This window comes from Tyto alba, unplaced genomic scaffold (assembly GCF_018691265.1).
Source record: "Tyto alba isolate M040663 unplaced genomic scaffold, T.alba_DEE_v4.0 Super-Scaffold_39, whole genome shotgun sequence".
NCBI classification, from domain to species: domain Eukaryota; kingdom Metazoa; phylum Chordata; class Aves; order Strigiformes; family Tytonidae; genus Tyto; species Tyto alba.
In genome coordinates this window covers 4,183,595-4,201,024 of record NW_024881314.1, presented here as the reverse complement: position 1 = coordinate 4,201,024, position 17,430 = coordinate 4,183,595, and the positions used below count along the sequence as shown (strand labels likewise).

General features: G+C 36.4%; 1 protein-coding gene across 1 annotated transcript in view; it reads right to left on the bottom strand.

Moving 5' to 3' along the window:
- SMURF2 (SMAD specific E3 ubiquitin protein ligase 2) overlaps positions 1-17,430 on the bottom strand; it is a 66,578-nt gene that overhangs the window by 34,137 nt on the left and 15,011 nt on the right. Inside the window, exons 2-3 of the mRNA XM_042802344.1 lie at positions 4,300-4,338; positions 2,624-2,732 (exon numbers count right to left, since the gene is read on the bottom strand). Of these exons, the coding sequence (XP_042658278.1) occupies positions 2,624-2,732; positions 4,300-4,338 (148 nt within the window). The remainder of the gene's footprint in view (positions 1-2,623; positions 2,733-4,299; positions 4,339-17,430) is intronic.

Genomic DNA, 17,430 nt, shown 5'->3' with positions numbered 1-17,430 from the left:
TTCCCCAAAAAAGAAAAAAAAAATATAAAACCTACACACGCACACAAAAAGATGCTTCACATAGGTCTAAATTCCCTAGGACAATTCAGCAAGAGATGCCCCAAATCTGCCCAAGCAAAATATTCTGCCAGAAACCCCATTTCTATCTCTGCTTTTTAAAATACAACATGGATAGCAATCACAGTCTTGCTTCAAAGCGAAGACAACTACAGTATCTAGATACAAGCATGACTTGTTCTATAAAACAATGTAAAAATACTTCCTCTTCATCTTTTTTTGAAAATCAAAACCAGAAAGGAATTTTTTCTAAAGATTTTACTATTTTTTCCATTACTCTCATTGCATATTAACATCCTCTCTCATTTCCTATGTCCTCTGCTCTTCTCTTCTCCAGAAGGGAACCAAGTCTCCAAGTCATAAGCCAATGGAGCACTAACCAACCCTTATATCCCATTCCTGACAACTCCTTACTTGCATTGCCACCACAGCACTTCAAATGCCATGACACGACTGGCAGACACTGAGGAAGATCCAGGGAACTGCCAACATTTTCAACACAGAATTTTAGTAACAGGTAACTACCAAATGATGGCCCACCAATCCTTCTTCAAAGTATCCCTTCCCTAGTTGTACAAAAGTTATATATAGAAGGGCTTTATACTCAAGTCATGTTGGCAGCACTTCCCACATTCCTCTCCTTTTATCCCCGTAAAGCTATGTATTAATGAGCATTAATGGGCCCACCTCACTAAGCAACAGTAAAAGTCCATGCTCACATTTTATTCCTGCAGCAAGAAAACATCGGTGGTACTCAGGGGATGCACCTTGTGGTCCAGCTTCATCCAATTCAGTTGAGCTCACGTACTACAAGACTGCTTCACGAAAGAAGCCAAAACACAGCAAGTGGGGATGATCAAGAGACTCCCTACAAAAGCTCACTCCTGATGGAAGCTGACACGCTAACGCAGACACACTGTTACTGACCCAATGCATCTCATTTAATTGTCAAAGAATTAAACACATTTTTTTCCCCTGTCCAGCTACCTTCCTGTGGGGTTAAGTGAATTGAATCCATTTACCCAGAAGCCATATGGAGCCAGTGCAAGACAAGCAGCATGAACGCACGCAATAAATTGAAAAAGGGGTTGAAACAGGAGAGAAAGGGGACTTTTAATTTTTGGTGACAGCAGGATGCAAAATCAGTGCAATCTATTCTTGAATTTCACCATTAGGATGCTGCATGGAGGATTAGCTGCTGTTGAAAAAAGATAAATCTTCAAGCTAAATCTTCACAAATGGATGGTCAATCTTAGAGAGGATATGGAAGGGTAGAGGTCTGAAATCTATGTTCTATACAAATCAACATTTTGATAGTTTTAATAACATAAAAAATGAAATTAACTTAGAATTCTTTAAATATGAAAAAGAGACATTACTTCTACAGGAACTTAAACTTGTTTTATATCCATTTTTCTAATGAATATGAATTACAGTCTCACATGCAGAATCTAGGCTTGGGCTGAGTTTGAATAATGAAACTATAATGCTATAGCTTTCCTCAGAGAAAGTGTTATTATTTCACTAAACTGCCGATGATATTTTGTTAAGCCATAATGAAAATGTTTTGTATACTGCACTAAACCAATATGAACAATGACTTCACGTATTTAATCTGGGGTATTTAAATAAAGAGTAGGTCAAGAGATCACTTTAAACCAGGCCTTCCACATTCTGCTCAAAAGACCTATCAAGCTGCTTTACTTCACCAGGAAAAAAGGGGCCAAGACACTCCCTGTGTACTAATACTTGATTTGCTCTACTTTGGTGATGTCCAAAGCTAACATAAATATGCTCAAGCAAGTTCTAATAATATAGATAAGGAATGGAACCATGCGAAAAAAAGTTAGAGATCAGAACAATGCCTTAGAATAAAAGGAGAATACTATGAGGCAAAACTGTTCACTTCTCTTCCACATCTTCCATCCCAAGCAAAAAGATACAAGAATAAAAGAATAAAAGACAGGGAAAATAAAGCATGTACAAACATAAATAAACCTATATGAAAAACAGAAGCTTTACTAACTTATGTTTTACAGAATATTCTATGCTTTAGTAACACAGAGGAAAAACATGACATATACATGCCATATGGATTATACTGCCCAAAAGTACTATAAGATGCTCAAGTGATGATAACATAACAATTGATAGTGAGAACAACATCTGGGAAAGCATAAAGGAGAGAAAACTGAACAAGAGGCGCACAGAAGACAGTGTAGCACTGCAAGACCAAAAAACAGCCTGAAGAGAAGAGCAGTTTGAGGGTAATATTGCCAATTGTTTGCTTCATTTTACATAAGTGTTAACATAAAAATATTACAATAAAATAATTCTATAGTACATGTAAAGCACACTGCAGACATCACTAGAAAACCAAGTGTAGTGTTTAGATTTTGAGGGAAATGAGAAAGTGGTACTTTGACACATGTATTTTTCACTCAAACTAATAAACTCTGAGGTATTTTCCAAGCTGTAAATAGGACAGTATTATGATCATTTGACAATGTCTGCGTACATTAGAGGATTTCACTTCAAACCTTTGGTTATCACTGTTACCACCTACAGGTCATAATGCTGATTCCATTTTGGATCAAGTGTATTCTTCACAGTATCTGTAGAATGGCATTGGCCAGATCCGTCCACCACAACCTTAGCAAATGGATCAGGAAGTCCTAAGAGGAGGAAAAGAAAAAAACTAGCAAACAGATCATGATGCTTTAAAGTCCTGTATCACTGCACATATTTTAAAAAATATTTTATTTGAAGTTGTCTTATTTATAAATGAGAGCCATATTTAATGAATGTGAATAATATGACATATTAAGCATAGGAAGAGGCTAAATTAGCAATTTATTTCACTGATACAGACCAAGAAAAAGTGTAAATCAAAATCCTGAATTAGGACGATTAGAGTGTTGAGATTTTTTTTTTTTCCCCCAATGTGTAAGTAAATTCTCAGTAGACAAATAATTCAGCAAAAAAGCAGAGCAAACTGATATACCTTCTTCCTATTTTTAAGATTAATTACAATCACAATTTTGGTTGTTATTGGTATTACAGGAAACCACCTGTAATGGGGTTCCTCTTGCTTTTGAGGTCTGCTTTGTTTTCTGCTAACTTTCTACTTAATTTTCTGCCAGCTCAGTACCTTGAAAACACTGAACACAGGTTCGGCTGATGAACAAAAATCAGCGTAACGATGGTGCTGGGCTACACAGCTGAGGACAGGAAAGAAGCAGGGCCAGAGGAGCCTACAATTAGCTCTATGGCAACTGCTATTCTAACCAACCTACTAACTGACCCCAGAAGGGATGGTCCCACTACTAACACCCCAAATAAATTCAATCCTATCTTTTTCCTTCCTTATACCCATCCCTCCCCTCATCCGGGTGCCCAGTGAGTCAACTGAAGGAACTAAGACAGTGAAACACTATTCACATTTTCTGTAGCACAAATTTGGTACCAGTTCTGCTTCCTCAGGTGACTCACAATGGAGCCAGTCAAACAGGCCCTTGTGATATTTGTGCTTCGGTACAGAAGGCATGACAGATTTCAAATCTTGAGGGCTTTTTTTAGGCACTATTAAACACCTGAAAATTTGCAATTAATACAAAACCCCAGATATAAAGCAACTTTAAGAAGTATCACAAATTACAACATAATTCTGCATCATCCCTTCAAGTTCTTTTCGAAATTCAGGTCTGACCTTTCAAATTCTTCCTGCTCCTATCTGGGAGGCAGCAGGTAGGTGATCTGTGTGTGCATGCCTACACAGCCAGTAACATTCCTTTCTGCCTCCTTCATTGGCCTCTTAGCACTTCTTTCAAAACATCATTAAAATTAATTAAAATATAATTTCAGAGTAAATAAGTATTATGACATGATTATCAATAATTAAGATGTACATCTGTCTGCTGGACAAAAGGTTCTTATATGAAAAGCATTAATAAATATGTGGCACTAATTGAAAAACATGTAATTTGCCTAAGAGAGTAAATTTGTTTCCCACTCCCACCAAAAACAGAGAGAGTGTGTCAGTGTTTTAATTATTATGAATCCATGATGAGTGTCACATAAGAAAAAATTAGAAGCTCTGAAATAAAATTATGTGAAAAAATCAAAGCTTCCAGCCCCCTTAAAGCAAATATCTTAATACAATGATCCTCTGAAAACACTGATGTACAGAACCTGCATAATATCTATCCCATCTATAAACATACAAAACTAAGAGCTACTTACGGAAAAAATCCTTTTTCACCAAGTTTTTTGCACACAGTACTGTAAGAAAGAAAAAAAAGAAATACAAAATTGTTACCAATCCCCAACTTTAAAAAGTTACTTTACTTGTCCAGCATCCCAGAAAATCCTGTTCAAAATAAAATGAATGAACATAAACAAATCGTGTTCCTACATGATTTATATTGTCATGTAAAATAATTCCTGAAAGCTGAGCCAGAAGTGTCATCTTTTGGCAATTTACCCTTAGGTAGATTATAGTGGAAGTGATATGGTAGTGGTTTCCTCAGGCCATAGTTTCACATGCATTTCCCCCTGTTTCCAAAAGGTTTTGTCAACTCTGTGTGCATGAACTGGACCATTTCTAACTAGCCCACCATACGGTGGCACAAACAATTGTGCCAGTAACATCAGTGGTATTTCACAAGCAGGGTCTTATCTTCAGTTCTACAAGCCAGCAAAAGCTTCCTTGACCATAAAAAATAATGCATTAGGCAGTCTAGGCTTCTCTGTGCAAACTAAATAAAAGGTTTTACCTGAAAAACATTTGGGTGGAGTACACTAACTTCTAATGCCAGCGATGGCTGCAAAGATACGTTTTATTTGTAGAAGCTGGTAATTGTTTCAGGCTTTTTTTGTTTAAATTAAAAGGGAGGAACATTTGCACTTGTCAACTAAAAATACCAAAGGGAAACAATCTCATACGAGAATAAATACAAATAAATAAATAAATGGTCAAAGGAAACAACTTTCATATAAAGAAGCCAAGGTACACACAGAAGACTCCTCCTCCCAAAATGCACCACTGTTCAACTACATATGCTTATCTATTGTCTGAAGTTTAGTAAACAGGAAATATTAGATTCTCCTGTGAAACAATAAAATATTTACTGATAAAACCAAAGGATTGGGTATTGAGTGGAAGTGTGAATTCCAACAGCTAGTACAAAAAAGAGAAAAGGGGAAGAGGTATTTGGTTAGAACCAGTGCTGCAGAAGACTCCTCAGTATATGATGTCCTTGGATATTTTTTTCTATGAGATCGTCAGTATTTATTACTATCAGGAAATTCAAAACCAGAAAGTGCATCCAATGATCACATCTCACAGACACCACTGAAGAACCAAACAAAATTGGTCATGCTTTTCCCCACCTTGAATATCCTCGGACTGATTCTGCAGGGCTACCGATTCTCCAATTTCTTTTACAGTATCTGCCCAAATAAAAGCGGAGGCAGTCCATGTGCACCTTCATGGACATTTCCAGAGTCAGGGCAGAGAAGCACCACCCTGAATAGTTTCGCATGCTAGCACAAAGTTACACATTATTCTGAATCAATGGAATTAATGTTTTCCCAATTTTTACATTCATAAAGATGATGATTTTAGTGAAACTTATTTCCACAGGAATTCAGCACTGTAAAATCTAGCTAAAACTCCACTCAGGTCTAACAAGTTTTGGTCCCCCATAAAACAAAAGGGTACACCTATTAGTGACTACAGATAGTCATAAAACAATCCCCTGCACGTTGACATGTACCATAGGAAAGGTTCATATAAGCCCCCAGGAAAGTTTCAGCATATTAGCTTGATGCAAGGAAGTGTTAATAACAATACTGTTAACCTGGAAAAAAAAAAAAAAACAACCAAAAAAACAAACAAAACAAAACAAAAAACCTTAAAATTGCCTGGTTCCAAGTTGTTATTAGTGGGGTTTTTTTTAAGGGATGATAAAAGTAAAAAAATAATTTATCTTCATTCAAAGACATAATGGTAACCCTAAAGCAGGGCTCTATTTAAGGGACTTTCACCCATAATTCCACAGTATACAGTCAACAGTAGTAAAATATGAATAGAGCACCAAATTTTTGAGGTATTTCTGATACCTGCAGTTCAAGCACATATAGGAAATGGGCTGTCACATCACCGTCTGCTTCACAAAACATTCAAATAAAGTCCTTAGGATGGTGTAATAAAAATCCACAGTTCCTAAAGACTTCCATGTGCACATAAAGTCTACTCTGTCCATACAATTGATAACAACTTAAAAGACATTTAAAGAAACATATAATAAGACAAACTTTGAAAAATGCTTCTGCAGTTCCCTAAGATTTTATTACACCAAGAATATCCTCAGCTTGAGTTATCAACAGACACCACTCACCCAAGAACTGAAATAGGTTACTGCTCACCAGCCGTGTTTCATCTAGTGGTGAAAAACTTCAAGTAAAACAGATGCTTATATAGATGGCCACTTTTTTTAAATATCTCAAAAAGATACAACTATTTGCACAATCTCACCCATTACAAGAAACAGGAAGTATCAAGTGAAGCTGAAGGCTTTAATCCAATAGTTAAGCCAAAATTCATCTCTAGCACAGTGAGCCATACTGTGTGTTCCTGAAATTGTAAAATGTCAAAAATAAGAGATTTGACTAATCTTTTGCAAGAGAAATTGCAAGGTTAACTAATTATAAACACCTCTTTTCAAAATATTAAGCAAGCCTGCCAGTGCAATTTAACTAAAGTCTCATTTTTATAAGATTGGGCACATGCACAACATACAGACTAATAACTGTTTCCCCAACAATTAGCCATGAGTTAACAAACTAATATTTTTGGCTCAAAATTTTCCTCTCTAGTAACCACATTTAATGGAAGTCAGATGTCAACCCACTCTAGCTTTGTCAGGTTAACAGAACAGGAGAGATGTTGAGAAATCTTCCATTAACAACACCCTCTCTGCCAGGTATTTCTAGGTGAAAAAGCCCAGGGTCCCAGGAGCATCAGCTCAATTCTAACTGAAACAATCTTCCACGCACAGAGCTGTAATCTATCTCAGGACTTTTTATGGACAAAACTTTTCCCACTGGTGGGAAAAGTACCAGAGTGTTTGCTCCACTTTTCTAACAGTTTCAACACTGTATTAAAACCTATTCTGAAGATTCTGATAACCAACTGATTAATAGTTCCTTGAGAATAAAAACTAAGGAAGTTTGGTTTCCTATGGCTTTATGTTTTATGGTTGACTGAAAGCTATAGCTGAGGCTTTTCCCACTGGTAAGGCATTTAGACAGACACTCTCCCACGCAGACTCTCCAGTGGTCTAACAACAGGGGATCTCTCGCTGCAGCTTTCTCCCTCCCATTTCAGGTCACTGCCTGGGTCTCCTCTTTATCCAGGCAACGCTTCTCATAAAACTCATGGGACTTAATTATCTCTGAGACCTCTATCCTATGTCAAATTTGAGCTAAAGATTCAAAAACCAGAAAGAACTATAGCAAGATTTATTTTCCTTGACAGAGCCAAGTTAAAATGCTGATGGTTCTGGATGCAAACTCACTGTTATCAAATCTATGCAGTTGCACCATTAATAGATCCTCTAGAGGCATAAGACCACTGAAGAAGGTTATTTGTTATTTGTAGGTGCTTGTTTTAGAACATTTTTTATTAAAATTATTTTTGAAAAAAAAAAAAAAAGTGAAGCTATTTAAACTTTTTTTCAGAAACTAGAAAACTAGAACACAAACCAGTGCCTGCATATCTTGACATTGGTTTGAAAGAAAATGGAGCATTGTACCATAAGTGCATCATCAAAAGACATTAATGGCTTCTAGTACACATATGTAGATAAAGTATTTGTTAAAAAGTATCGATGAGTCAGTGGATAGTTATGTTATGTATTTATTACAGACTTCCTGGGTAGTCTACAGAAAACAGAACATTAATATTCCAATATGAAGGAACAATATATATGTGCCAAGACAAACATGCACATCAGTTTTACATACTATATGTTCATTAAATACCTTTCTATCTTGCCTTATAATCTCATTCTAATATATGCCACCCAGGTCAGTTCACAGAAACATGAAAAGAGCATATTATAAGATACCTAGTCTCCTTCCATGACAGCTTTGCTACACGTACTTCTCAAATACCCGAAAATAGGAATTAAGTGAACCACATTTGCCAATTTCCTTTTTCGGATTTATTACTCCAGTGACTGACAAATAATGGTTTACTGAAAAATAATTTAACTATTGCAAATACATGCAAAATATTTAATATCCCATAACTCCTGGCATCTAATTTATGTGTTAGCTATTAAAATTTACATGCAATTATAGAGGACAATAAAATAATTGGTTGAACCCGTACAAAAATTGAAAGGAACTATCATTACCGAAAATGTGATTTTTATAGAAAGATAAATATTTGTCTCATTTTCTGAACTCTTACTCTTTTAGCTACCTACCGAAGAACTCTTGTTACAACTGCTTTTTTACTTTGGAATAATTTTCACAGAAAAATCAAACTTTTTATGACATTCAACTGTTGGTATGGAAGATATCCTACGTTATACATTACCACTATTTTACAGAAGTATTAAAAGGTACATTTGTTTCAAAATAGTAAGTATATCTATAACACCAGGTCTCCATACTTAAAGAAGAAAGTGGTAAGGAGAGTGCCATTGTAGGAAGCTTGCAATTAAAACAAGTAAAAAGTGATAAAGATCTACAAGATTTCACAAAATCACCAGGTTAGATATGATCTAAAAGTCTTCAATGATTCTTCTCACGTTCAGTGACTAGATAACAATCTAATCACTGGGAAGGCAACATTAAGAAAGAGAATGTTATCTGAATTTAAGGAACTTGGACATTGAAGGGTAGTGATCTTGTATGCAACCCCTACAGGTATTTCCAACCTATATCAAACTGTTATAGCCAGTTTGTTCACCACATTCTTTCATACCTGCAAAACGGCAACAATTCTACTTTACCTCACAGGTACGTTTCAGTGTTGTTACCTGTATGTTTTTAAGCTCTCATCTATCTGTTATAATGTGTCTCTTGATTTATGACAAATTACAAGGTTTACCTGTGTTTGTACCCAACAACATGAAGTAGTCATGCAACCTCAGGGCTGTAGTTGTAGATGACGACAATATAAATATATTGGTTTTAAAATTTCTATATTAAAAAATACTATTGCTTAAGCTATTTTCTTAAGTAAATAATTCTTAAATATGTATATCGAAGAGACATCAATATTATCAGTGAAAGACACAAAAAGACAGGTAAGAAAATAAAAAGTAATCATAAATGTCCATGGAAGTGAGCACATTAGCTGAAGAAGCAGAAGGAAACACATAATCAACACATTTAAAACTCAGTACGTGACTTAGTAAGAAAACACCCCCCCATCTCATGTCAGACATCCATAAGCAACCAATCCTGTGTCAACAGACAGCCCCGAGTTTGTAAGAGGAAGAAAAGGACTGGGTCCAAAACTAAGATTATGTTTACTAATCTTCTGACTTTTCATGTGTCATCACCACAGAAGAACTAGTTCAGCCTTCTGAATCCAACCAACAGTTTTAACATTATAATTCCTCTTAGTTTTTTTTTCTTTTCCCAAGGGTTTTTCTCCTAGAAAACGTGCTTGTTCCAGAACATATGTAACACATGGGATAGCAAGGAGAAGGACAGGCTGCCTATCAATTTTTACCACAATAGTTCATTTTGAAGACAAGTCTTTCTTCCCCCTACAGGAACACCATCTTTTAATGAAACCCATTAGCATTGCTTTTGTGATCAGATCCCAGTTGTTTGCATGTAATACGCAGTGCAATACAATCACTAAAATAAGTCCCAGCTGTAGAAACACAATGCTATGCTGTTGCTAATGTGTGTTGTACTGATAATGAATGGTCGTCTATGCTTTAATCTGAATAAAGCTCCCAACTGCTCTGCCTCTCCTTGCCAAAAATTCCCCTTCCTCCTCCAGACTGTGGTTGCATTCCAATTACACTGCTGATTGGAATGAGCCTGCTTGGGGGAGGGAGAAGGAGGGAGGCAAATGAAGGCACACACACGCCCCTCCTCGCCTTCCGATGGCTGCCCCTGGGAGGCAGAAATTGTTTGGGGTGTTTAAACCTGTAGTTGACATGATGTACTTTTCTCCACGTTGTACAAAACTCTTTGTAAATTTATTTATTTACTTTAGAAAAATGACAGGCAAATAGCACACCATGCACAGGTTCCAGCAGGATAGCTCAATACTTTAAACGTTTCTAACAAATTCCTACTGTTTTCTTCCATTGTTGGCACACTACCGAGAAACTTACATTTTTCTGCTTGCATTCCCTCCTTGGACTTGCCTAAATTCCCACATGGGAAGATATAAAACAGGAGGTCTTCAACTGTTCATGGAACAAAGAACTGTAAATAATGCCATACAGATTCACAAATACAGCTGTTGAGGTAATAACTTTCTCAATTAAGGTTTTGAAATAATTTTTTTTTTATCCCAACTACTCATGCTAAATTTTATTTTACAATTAATCTCTCTGAGGATATTTTTTTTAAGCTTTCATTTCCTTTCAATTTTCATTTCCTTTGAAAGGTAATTTTCTGCAGATGAACAAACTAAGTGACAAAAGATGATCATAAACAAAGAATTTACTTCCAGTTAATGCAATCAGTTATTGTCAAGAAGGTACATACAAAGATAGGTAGACCTAACAAATACATGTTTTAAAGGTGTGCAGGGGTTTTGAGTAAAGAAGATACTGCAACATGAAATGGGTAAGAATGCAGCAGCTGACCATTATTCTAACCATGATCACTGATCAACAGGAGCTGGAAGGTTTCATATTGCACCTAACAATAAAGAGGGCTGCAGCTGTTCCTCTCTCAAATCAGGTCTAGCAATCACATGGATGCAAGGTAGATCAGGAAGCTGAACTGGCTTAACAGAAAATTAACCTTCTGGGGAAATGGATTAGTTTGCCATTGGCTCCAAGAGCTGCTTTGACTTAACCTGCAGTCATGCCTTCCCTAGCTCTAACGCAAAGGAATCAGCAGGAGCGCAGGGATGCGGAGGAGGGAGGATTAGCCCCACTACCCTCCTGATGGCAACTTGCAGGTCACCCCAGTCCCTCTTTTTTTTCTGGGACCAGTATAGAGGCAGCGAACGCTGAGATGAAGGTGCCGTATGACACGCACAGGAAAGCTCAGTTCACCCCAGGACACTGGACAAACTGATGCTGATTTCAGACATACTCTGCTTGATTAGAATAAACATGAACATTCTCCAACATCCCCTAGCTCTGTGGCTCTGCAGCAGGAAAGCAGTGTGAGCACTGCCTTCTGCAGCAGCCAGGTAAACCTCAAACCACCACCACACGCTGTTTCATCTAGATATCTTTTTCTAATGTGAATTAGGAAACACATAATATGATCCCTTCTGCCCCCAGAGCCATGGGAGCCAGGACAGCTTGGAAGGGAGGGTAACTTCTTCAACAGGCACAGCTATCTGCCCATACTCTTACTACAGACACTTCCAGTTAATACTGGTAGGAAACTAATTTCCAATTCTCTTTCAGAATGATAAATCTAGCTTATTCTAAATTTGCATTAGATTTAATGTACCAATTCTAACTGTCTTCCTAGGAATACGTGTTAGAATGATTGAGAAGTACTAATGAATTTTTGAAGAGCTATTAAATACTAACCTGTCAGGTTGAAATAAAAGATAAAATTCAGCAGTAGTTCTAAGTGACACCTAAAAGTATCATTGCTACGCTGATATCCAGTCACAAGGTAGACAACTTTAAAATAAACTCTTTCAACACACATATCAGGATAACCTTAGTATTTGAAAAGCACCTTCAACAAGAATTTTGTGTAGTAATTTTTAAAATTCAAAATTTTCCCATAAACACATTTTCTGTGGGTTCAACTTCAACACAAGCCAGATGCTAAATCCTTAAGATACTTCATGTAAAATGAAACCCATTTCAAAGGATCACATGCACCTGCTTATAGGCATTGCCAGTTGGAAATCTGTGTCTCAACAAATCAGAATTATTCCTCTGGGACTAAACAATACCACAATAAACTGCATTCAAACACCAAACAACAATACAGATTATCCAGAAGTGAAGAATGTCCTAATAATGCAATAGACTTTAAATCACTGCAAAATATGCCAGAAACTAACATAGAAACAGTACATTTTTCTCTTCAACAGATTCACTGTATTAAATTCTGCATGTAAGAGTAGGTTGTGTTTTGACTGGATTTAGAATTCTAGACCCATATTACTTGCATGTAATATAACTAATGGAGATTAACATTCAAAATTAAAACCACACCTTTATCATGAAGAAACATTAATAAAGATCTATTGCATCACTGAATATAAACAGTTAAGCCTATAAATCATTAATCTCATGAAATAACAAAATTCTGGGACAGAGTCTCCCAGGCTATTTTAAATTCCCATAAAGGGAGAACAACATGACAGCAACTCAAGACTCCAGCAGTCTGTGCTGGGGATGTCTGACTGACTTGTGGACACGTCCAGATGGAGTCTGCCTAGATTTGCCATGTTTAGACTCCTGTTTTAACATCATGATGTCTACTTCACAGTATTGTTTTACTGTAAACAAAAGGCTTCCTTTTCCACTTCTCCTCCCTTATTCCACTGCAAGCCAAAAGTAAAACAAAACACAAAACCCCCCACACCATTGAATTCTTCCTTCAAGCAACTAATGCATTCACATTTCCTAGATGCAGTCAGTGATGGGCTTACTGCCACACACGTCACCAGCTCTATTCATGTGTCCAGTTTATTTGATACGCCTGTCAAGAGGCAAAGGAAAGAAATTATGCTGCCACTTTTCCAATGAAGGTAGCAACCCTCCCCAAGCATTTCAAATCTTACCATGAAGTTTTACAAGTCTCTTCTGTGGATATTCATGTTTAAATGAAAGAAATTGAATACATAGATGCAAAACGTTATTTTTAAGCTATACACCAAATATGCAAATTAAATCTGAATGATACAGGACTAAATCATCCCATCGAGGCTCTGCGTAAACTAGGGCTTCAGTCATAGCCTCAAACAGTGAAAAAGAAGCACAAATAACACGTGGGAAACTCTAAGAAAACAAAGGCTATTGCGAATATATGCATTTCCTGGTTTAGTGTGAATGGAGCCTCTCAGACCAGCCAGGATGTTTCTAATGCATAACTTTCATACACTAGAAATTCCACTTCACTTCTCCACCCTACTCCAAAATGGCCTAACCCTCACATCTCATCCATTTTTCAACATCTGAAAAACCACTACTGTACCATGAAGTCATCATAAATACACCCCTTACAAAGGCTGAATACCATACTGGTCAGTTGGGGCGACAGGGGGAAGAAACAACATAGCTTTAAATTATCAGCTATTAGAATACTCAAAAAAAAAAAAAAAAAAAAAGTAATCAGTCAAAGATGAATTTTCAAACCAATTTCAGAGTTATCTATTCTGTTTCTCACATTTGTAGTAAGCATGAAATTGTATTCCAGTAAACAAAATTAGAGTGGGAAACAGAAATCCATTAAAGATAAAGGAACCCACCAGCTTTGCTGTTGTATTTGCTGTATGATCCTCTTGATTACTCTTATCTTCTCGCAGTATTAAAAACATAATTCCCATTAAAAAAACCCCACCACTTTTAATTTAAAGTAACATTAACAAAATTAACTAATCTCAAACCTGCAGAGGTGGTTATTATATGCAAGTGTGAGTGAAGTAAACTATTATGAACATTAACTCAATTATCCTAGAAATAGGGAAATAAAATAGCATTTAGGAGCTCAGGCAAAGAAAAGGGGGTACTTTTATCTCAAACTCTTAAGAATCATTTTGCTAAAATCTTACCTCAATCCTTAAAGACTTGTTTGAAATACCAGCAGCTAGTTTTTAGCCAAGACCCAGTTTAGACAAAAATGATTATTCCAAAATTATTAACTTGCAAAATACTTAAAGAGGACAGGATTCTTCCTCTGAGAGTTGGGTAAATAAAAAAAGTAACATGGAAATTTACCCATATATTTATCATCTTATGTTGACAGAAACAGGGATGAGGGAAAAAAGCTAGCACAAGAAACAAATTATAGCTGTCTTCTGTCTGATGTATTTCATGCACCTCTGAAAATGTGCTGGGGGAAAAACATGCTAACAAGAAGCAAAGCCCTCGAATTTGCTTCACGGCAGTAAAACTCTCCATCCTCTGAATGATCTATAGTAGAGGCAACAACAAAAGAATTCATGATCTAATTACCAACCAGACAAAAATGCCCTGAATTTTAAAAAAGGCCTCAGACAAGTGGCACCTGCAACTAACCCGGACTCCTGGGTATCAGGAATTGTAGATACCAGCAGCTTTCCAGACTTTAGGACCACTGCCATCTCTGTCGGGACACAGTCACACACTTGATTTCAACAGGAAGTCTCAAAATTCTGTCTCCGCTACAGACATGATCCTAGGGGGACACTGCTACTGCTGGGGCTTTTCTGGGAAGAGGTGAAAGGAAGAGAACAAACAAACAGGAGACACCAAAATCATGCACTTCATTTACCCTTCACGAGTACTCATTGTGTCACTCTTCAGCCAAGTGCTGTAAATACTAATTTTATCAACACTAACAAGAGGATTGTCAGCTGCTTTATAGGAAACAAGTCCTAGAACATGACAACAGCTAAGGTGACAACTTTTGTTAGGGAGGAAAAAAAGTCAATTCTGGCATTTCAAATGTATAACTTGAAATATTTTAGTAATTTTAAAAAAAATCATTCCCTAATAAATAAAACTTAATGTTAAAAGAGTTCATAAGGATCATGACTTTGATACTATCACTAGCAAAAATCACTAATTAAGCATCCACCCTTAATCTAAACTCCTAGTTCAGCACAATTTTGTTTTACTGCTAGACCTGATGTACTGAAATCATATTATATAGGGAAATACAGATGAGTGAGGCACTCTTTACATCCTCCTGCATGATCATCAACATTCAAAACTTCAGACATGGATTCTGATGTCCTCCTGATCATACATGGATCCTGCCTCTTCCTCCTTTAATGCAGTTGAAATATGTAAGCACAATGTCTCTGTATTTACTTATTTGGGGGAAGATTGGCTTTAGCAGAGTACTTTCAATACTGGAAACTGCCCCTCTCTCCAGAATTGACAGTTTGGACACTGCCAAGGGTGGTGGTGGTGGGGAAACGTCAGCAGATGTGTGGACTATATATACACCTTTACCTGGTTACTAAGCTTATACTTCTAACTACATAATTCTGCCTCTACCTACAGAAATGCATTACCATGTAAGTGAAGAATACACCATCTGCTTAAAAAAAGTACAAGCAGAAAACCAAGACATCACCCATTCACACATTGTCAAAATTCTTGTGTACCTCAGTCCAGTCCTTTTCCCTCATCAGATAACCGTGAAGCCTCATCTCCAGGAGATAATTATCTCAATAGACTATACAATTTATAAACTGACTTAGTTAAGTTAGTGTAGTGCTTTAATATGAACAGATTCAGTTTAGTTTCTCTGTGTAAACAGATATGTTCTACAGAACAAATCCAAACAGTTTAAGAAGCTGCTGCTGTTAAACAGATAAACAATCCTATTCATTTCAACAAAACTAAAGTAACTTCTATTAAAGCCTGATTTTTCTTGTTTTGCTTTGTTTTTACACAAGTTACTTAAATTATATGCTACTGTAATACATAATAAAAAAGGGATTTTAAAGAAACAGGACACCAAGAGATTCAGCTGAAATAGCTCACCAATATGTGAAAATAAAGAATCTTGCCCCAAAAACCTTACCCTTCAATTTAAACTACAACTTCAGAAATCTTTTGGGAAAATACAATGTTCAAGAGGTGAAGAGACAAGAATTTTTCTGAGAAAGAGAAGTACACAGAATAAGCTGTAGAGAGTGAAGACTAAGAAAGCTAATGGGAAGCAGGTGAGACTGAAGAGTATAAAGCCAATTACGTTAATGTAAAAAATATTACACTGTGAATCAATACTCCTAGCTGTATAGCAAATGAATAAAAATCCAGGAAAGTATTTCCAGTAAGTTAGAGGATATTTTATTGTTAGGCATCTACAAAGGCAGAACCACTTTCAAGTGTAATGAGTATGCAGGTATTTCCATTGATCTCAAACACCAGTTATGAGCTTCAGAAAGTCCACGTGGACATGATGGGGATTTTGAAGGGACACAGAAATGGAAAGGCCTCATTTACTCTGGTGCCTTTCACTCTAGAAACCCTCAGCCTCTTGCAGTTCCACTCACAAAGCATTATACTAAACATCATTTCTGGTATCCACTATTTCTTATATGATCACACATGCAAGGTAAGAACAGACACAGTTTTCCAGAGGAATCTTTACATTCATTTCCTAGGCAAACTGCTCCTCCAATATCAACTGCTAATTGAAAGCCATCCCAGGCCACCACGTCAATGTAATTATTTGCTAAACAATATATTAACTTACCAGGTAAAGGAATTTTTCCTCTCACAATTATCTTCTTACATTTCAATTATTTAATACTAAACACCTTCCAATGACCTAATTCCTTTAGGATAATTCTCTGTTATCTATGTATCTCAAAGTCAATACAACAATTTATATTAAAACAACACCAGAGACATGCTAAAACTCTGATCAGCTATATGAACAATGAAGGAACAAAGGGGGCACAAGCCTCTTTCTCCTTTACGTTCCTTCAACTAGTTTTGTAAACTGTACCTCCTTTCTGATCATTAAATTTATGAATTCACAAATATACTTCCTGTTTATCTTTGTGCATTGTAGACTACAAATGGCATTGTCAATGTTAAACAGATACAGGTTTTTAAAATACTAAAAATCAAAACGCAGTGATCACCTTTGAACTGGCATGCTACATTAAACAACTACTCCAGCTAATCGTGTATTTTCACTAAATATAAGCAAATGAACTATACTAAGACAGTTCAAGTTCTGCCAGCATCATTCGTGTCACGCATTCTAGACATGTAACAGTCCTCGCTAAAAGGTAATACGCCAAAGGGTCATAAGATGGGAGTGCTTTTAGGATGCATGCAAACATTATGTCATTTAGCTAAAAGTGAAGAAAGTACCTAAACACATTCAAACTTACAAAAGAGGTAAATTAGAACAAACAAGTGAGACTCAGATTTTGATCCTAAATAGAGACTGCTGTTCAGGAGACAATAAAAAACACAGGACTGGGGAAGATAAAGCGTTAATCGCATA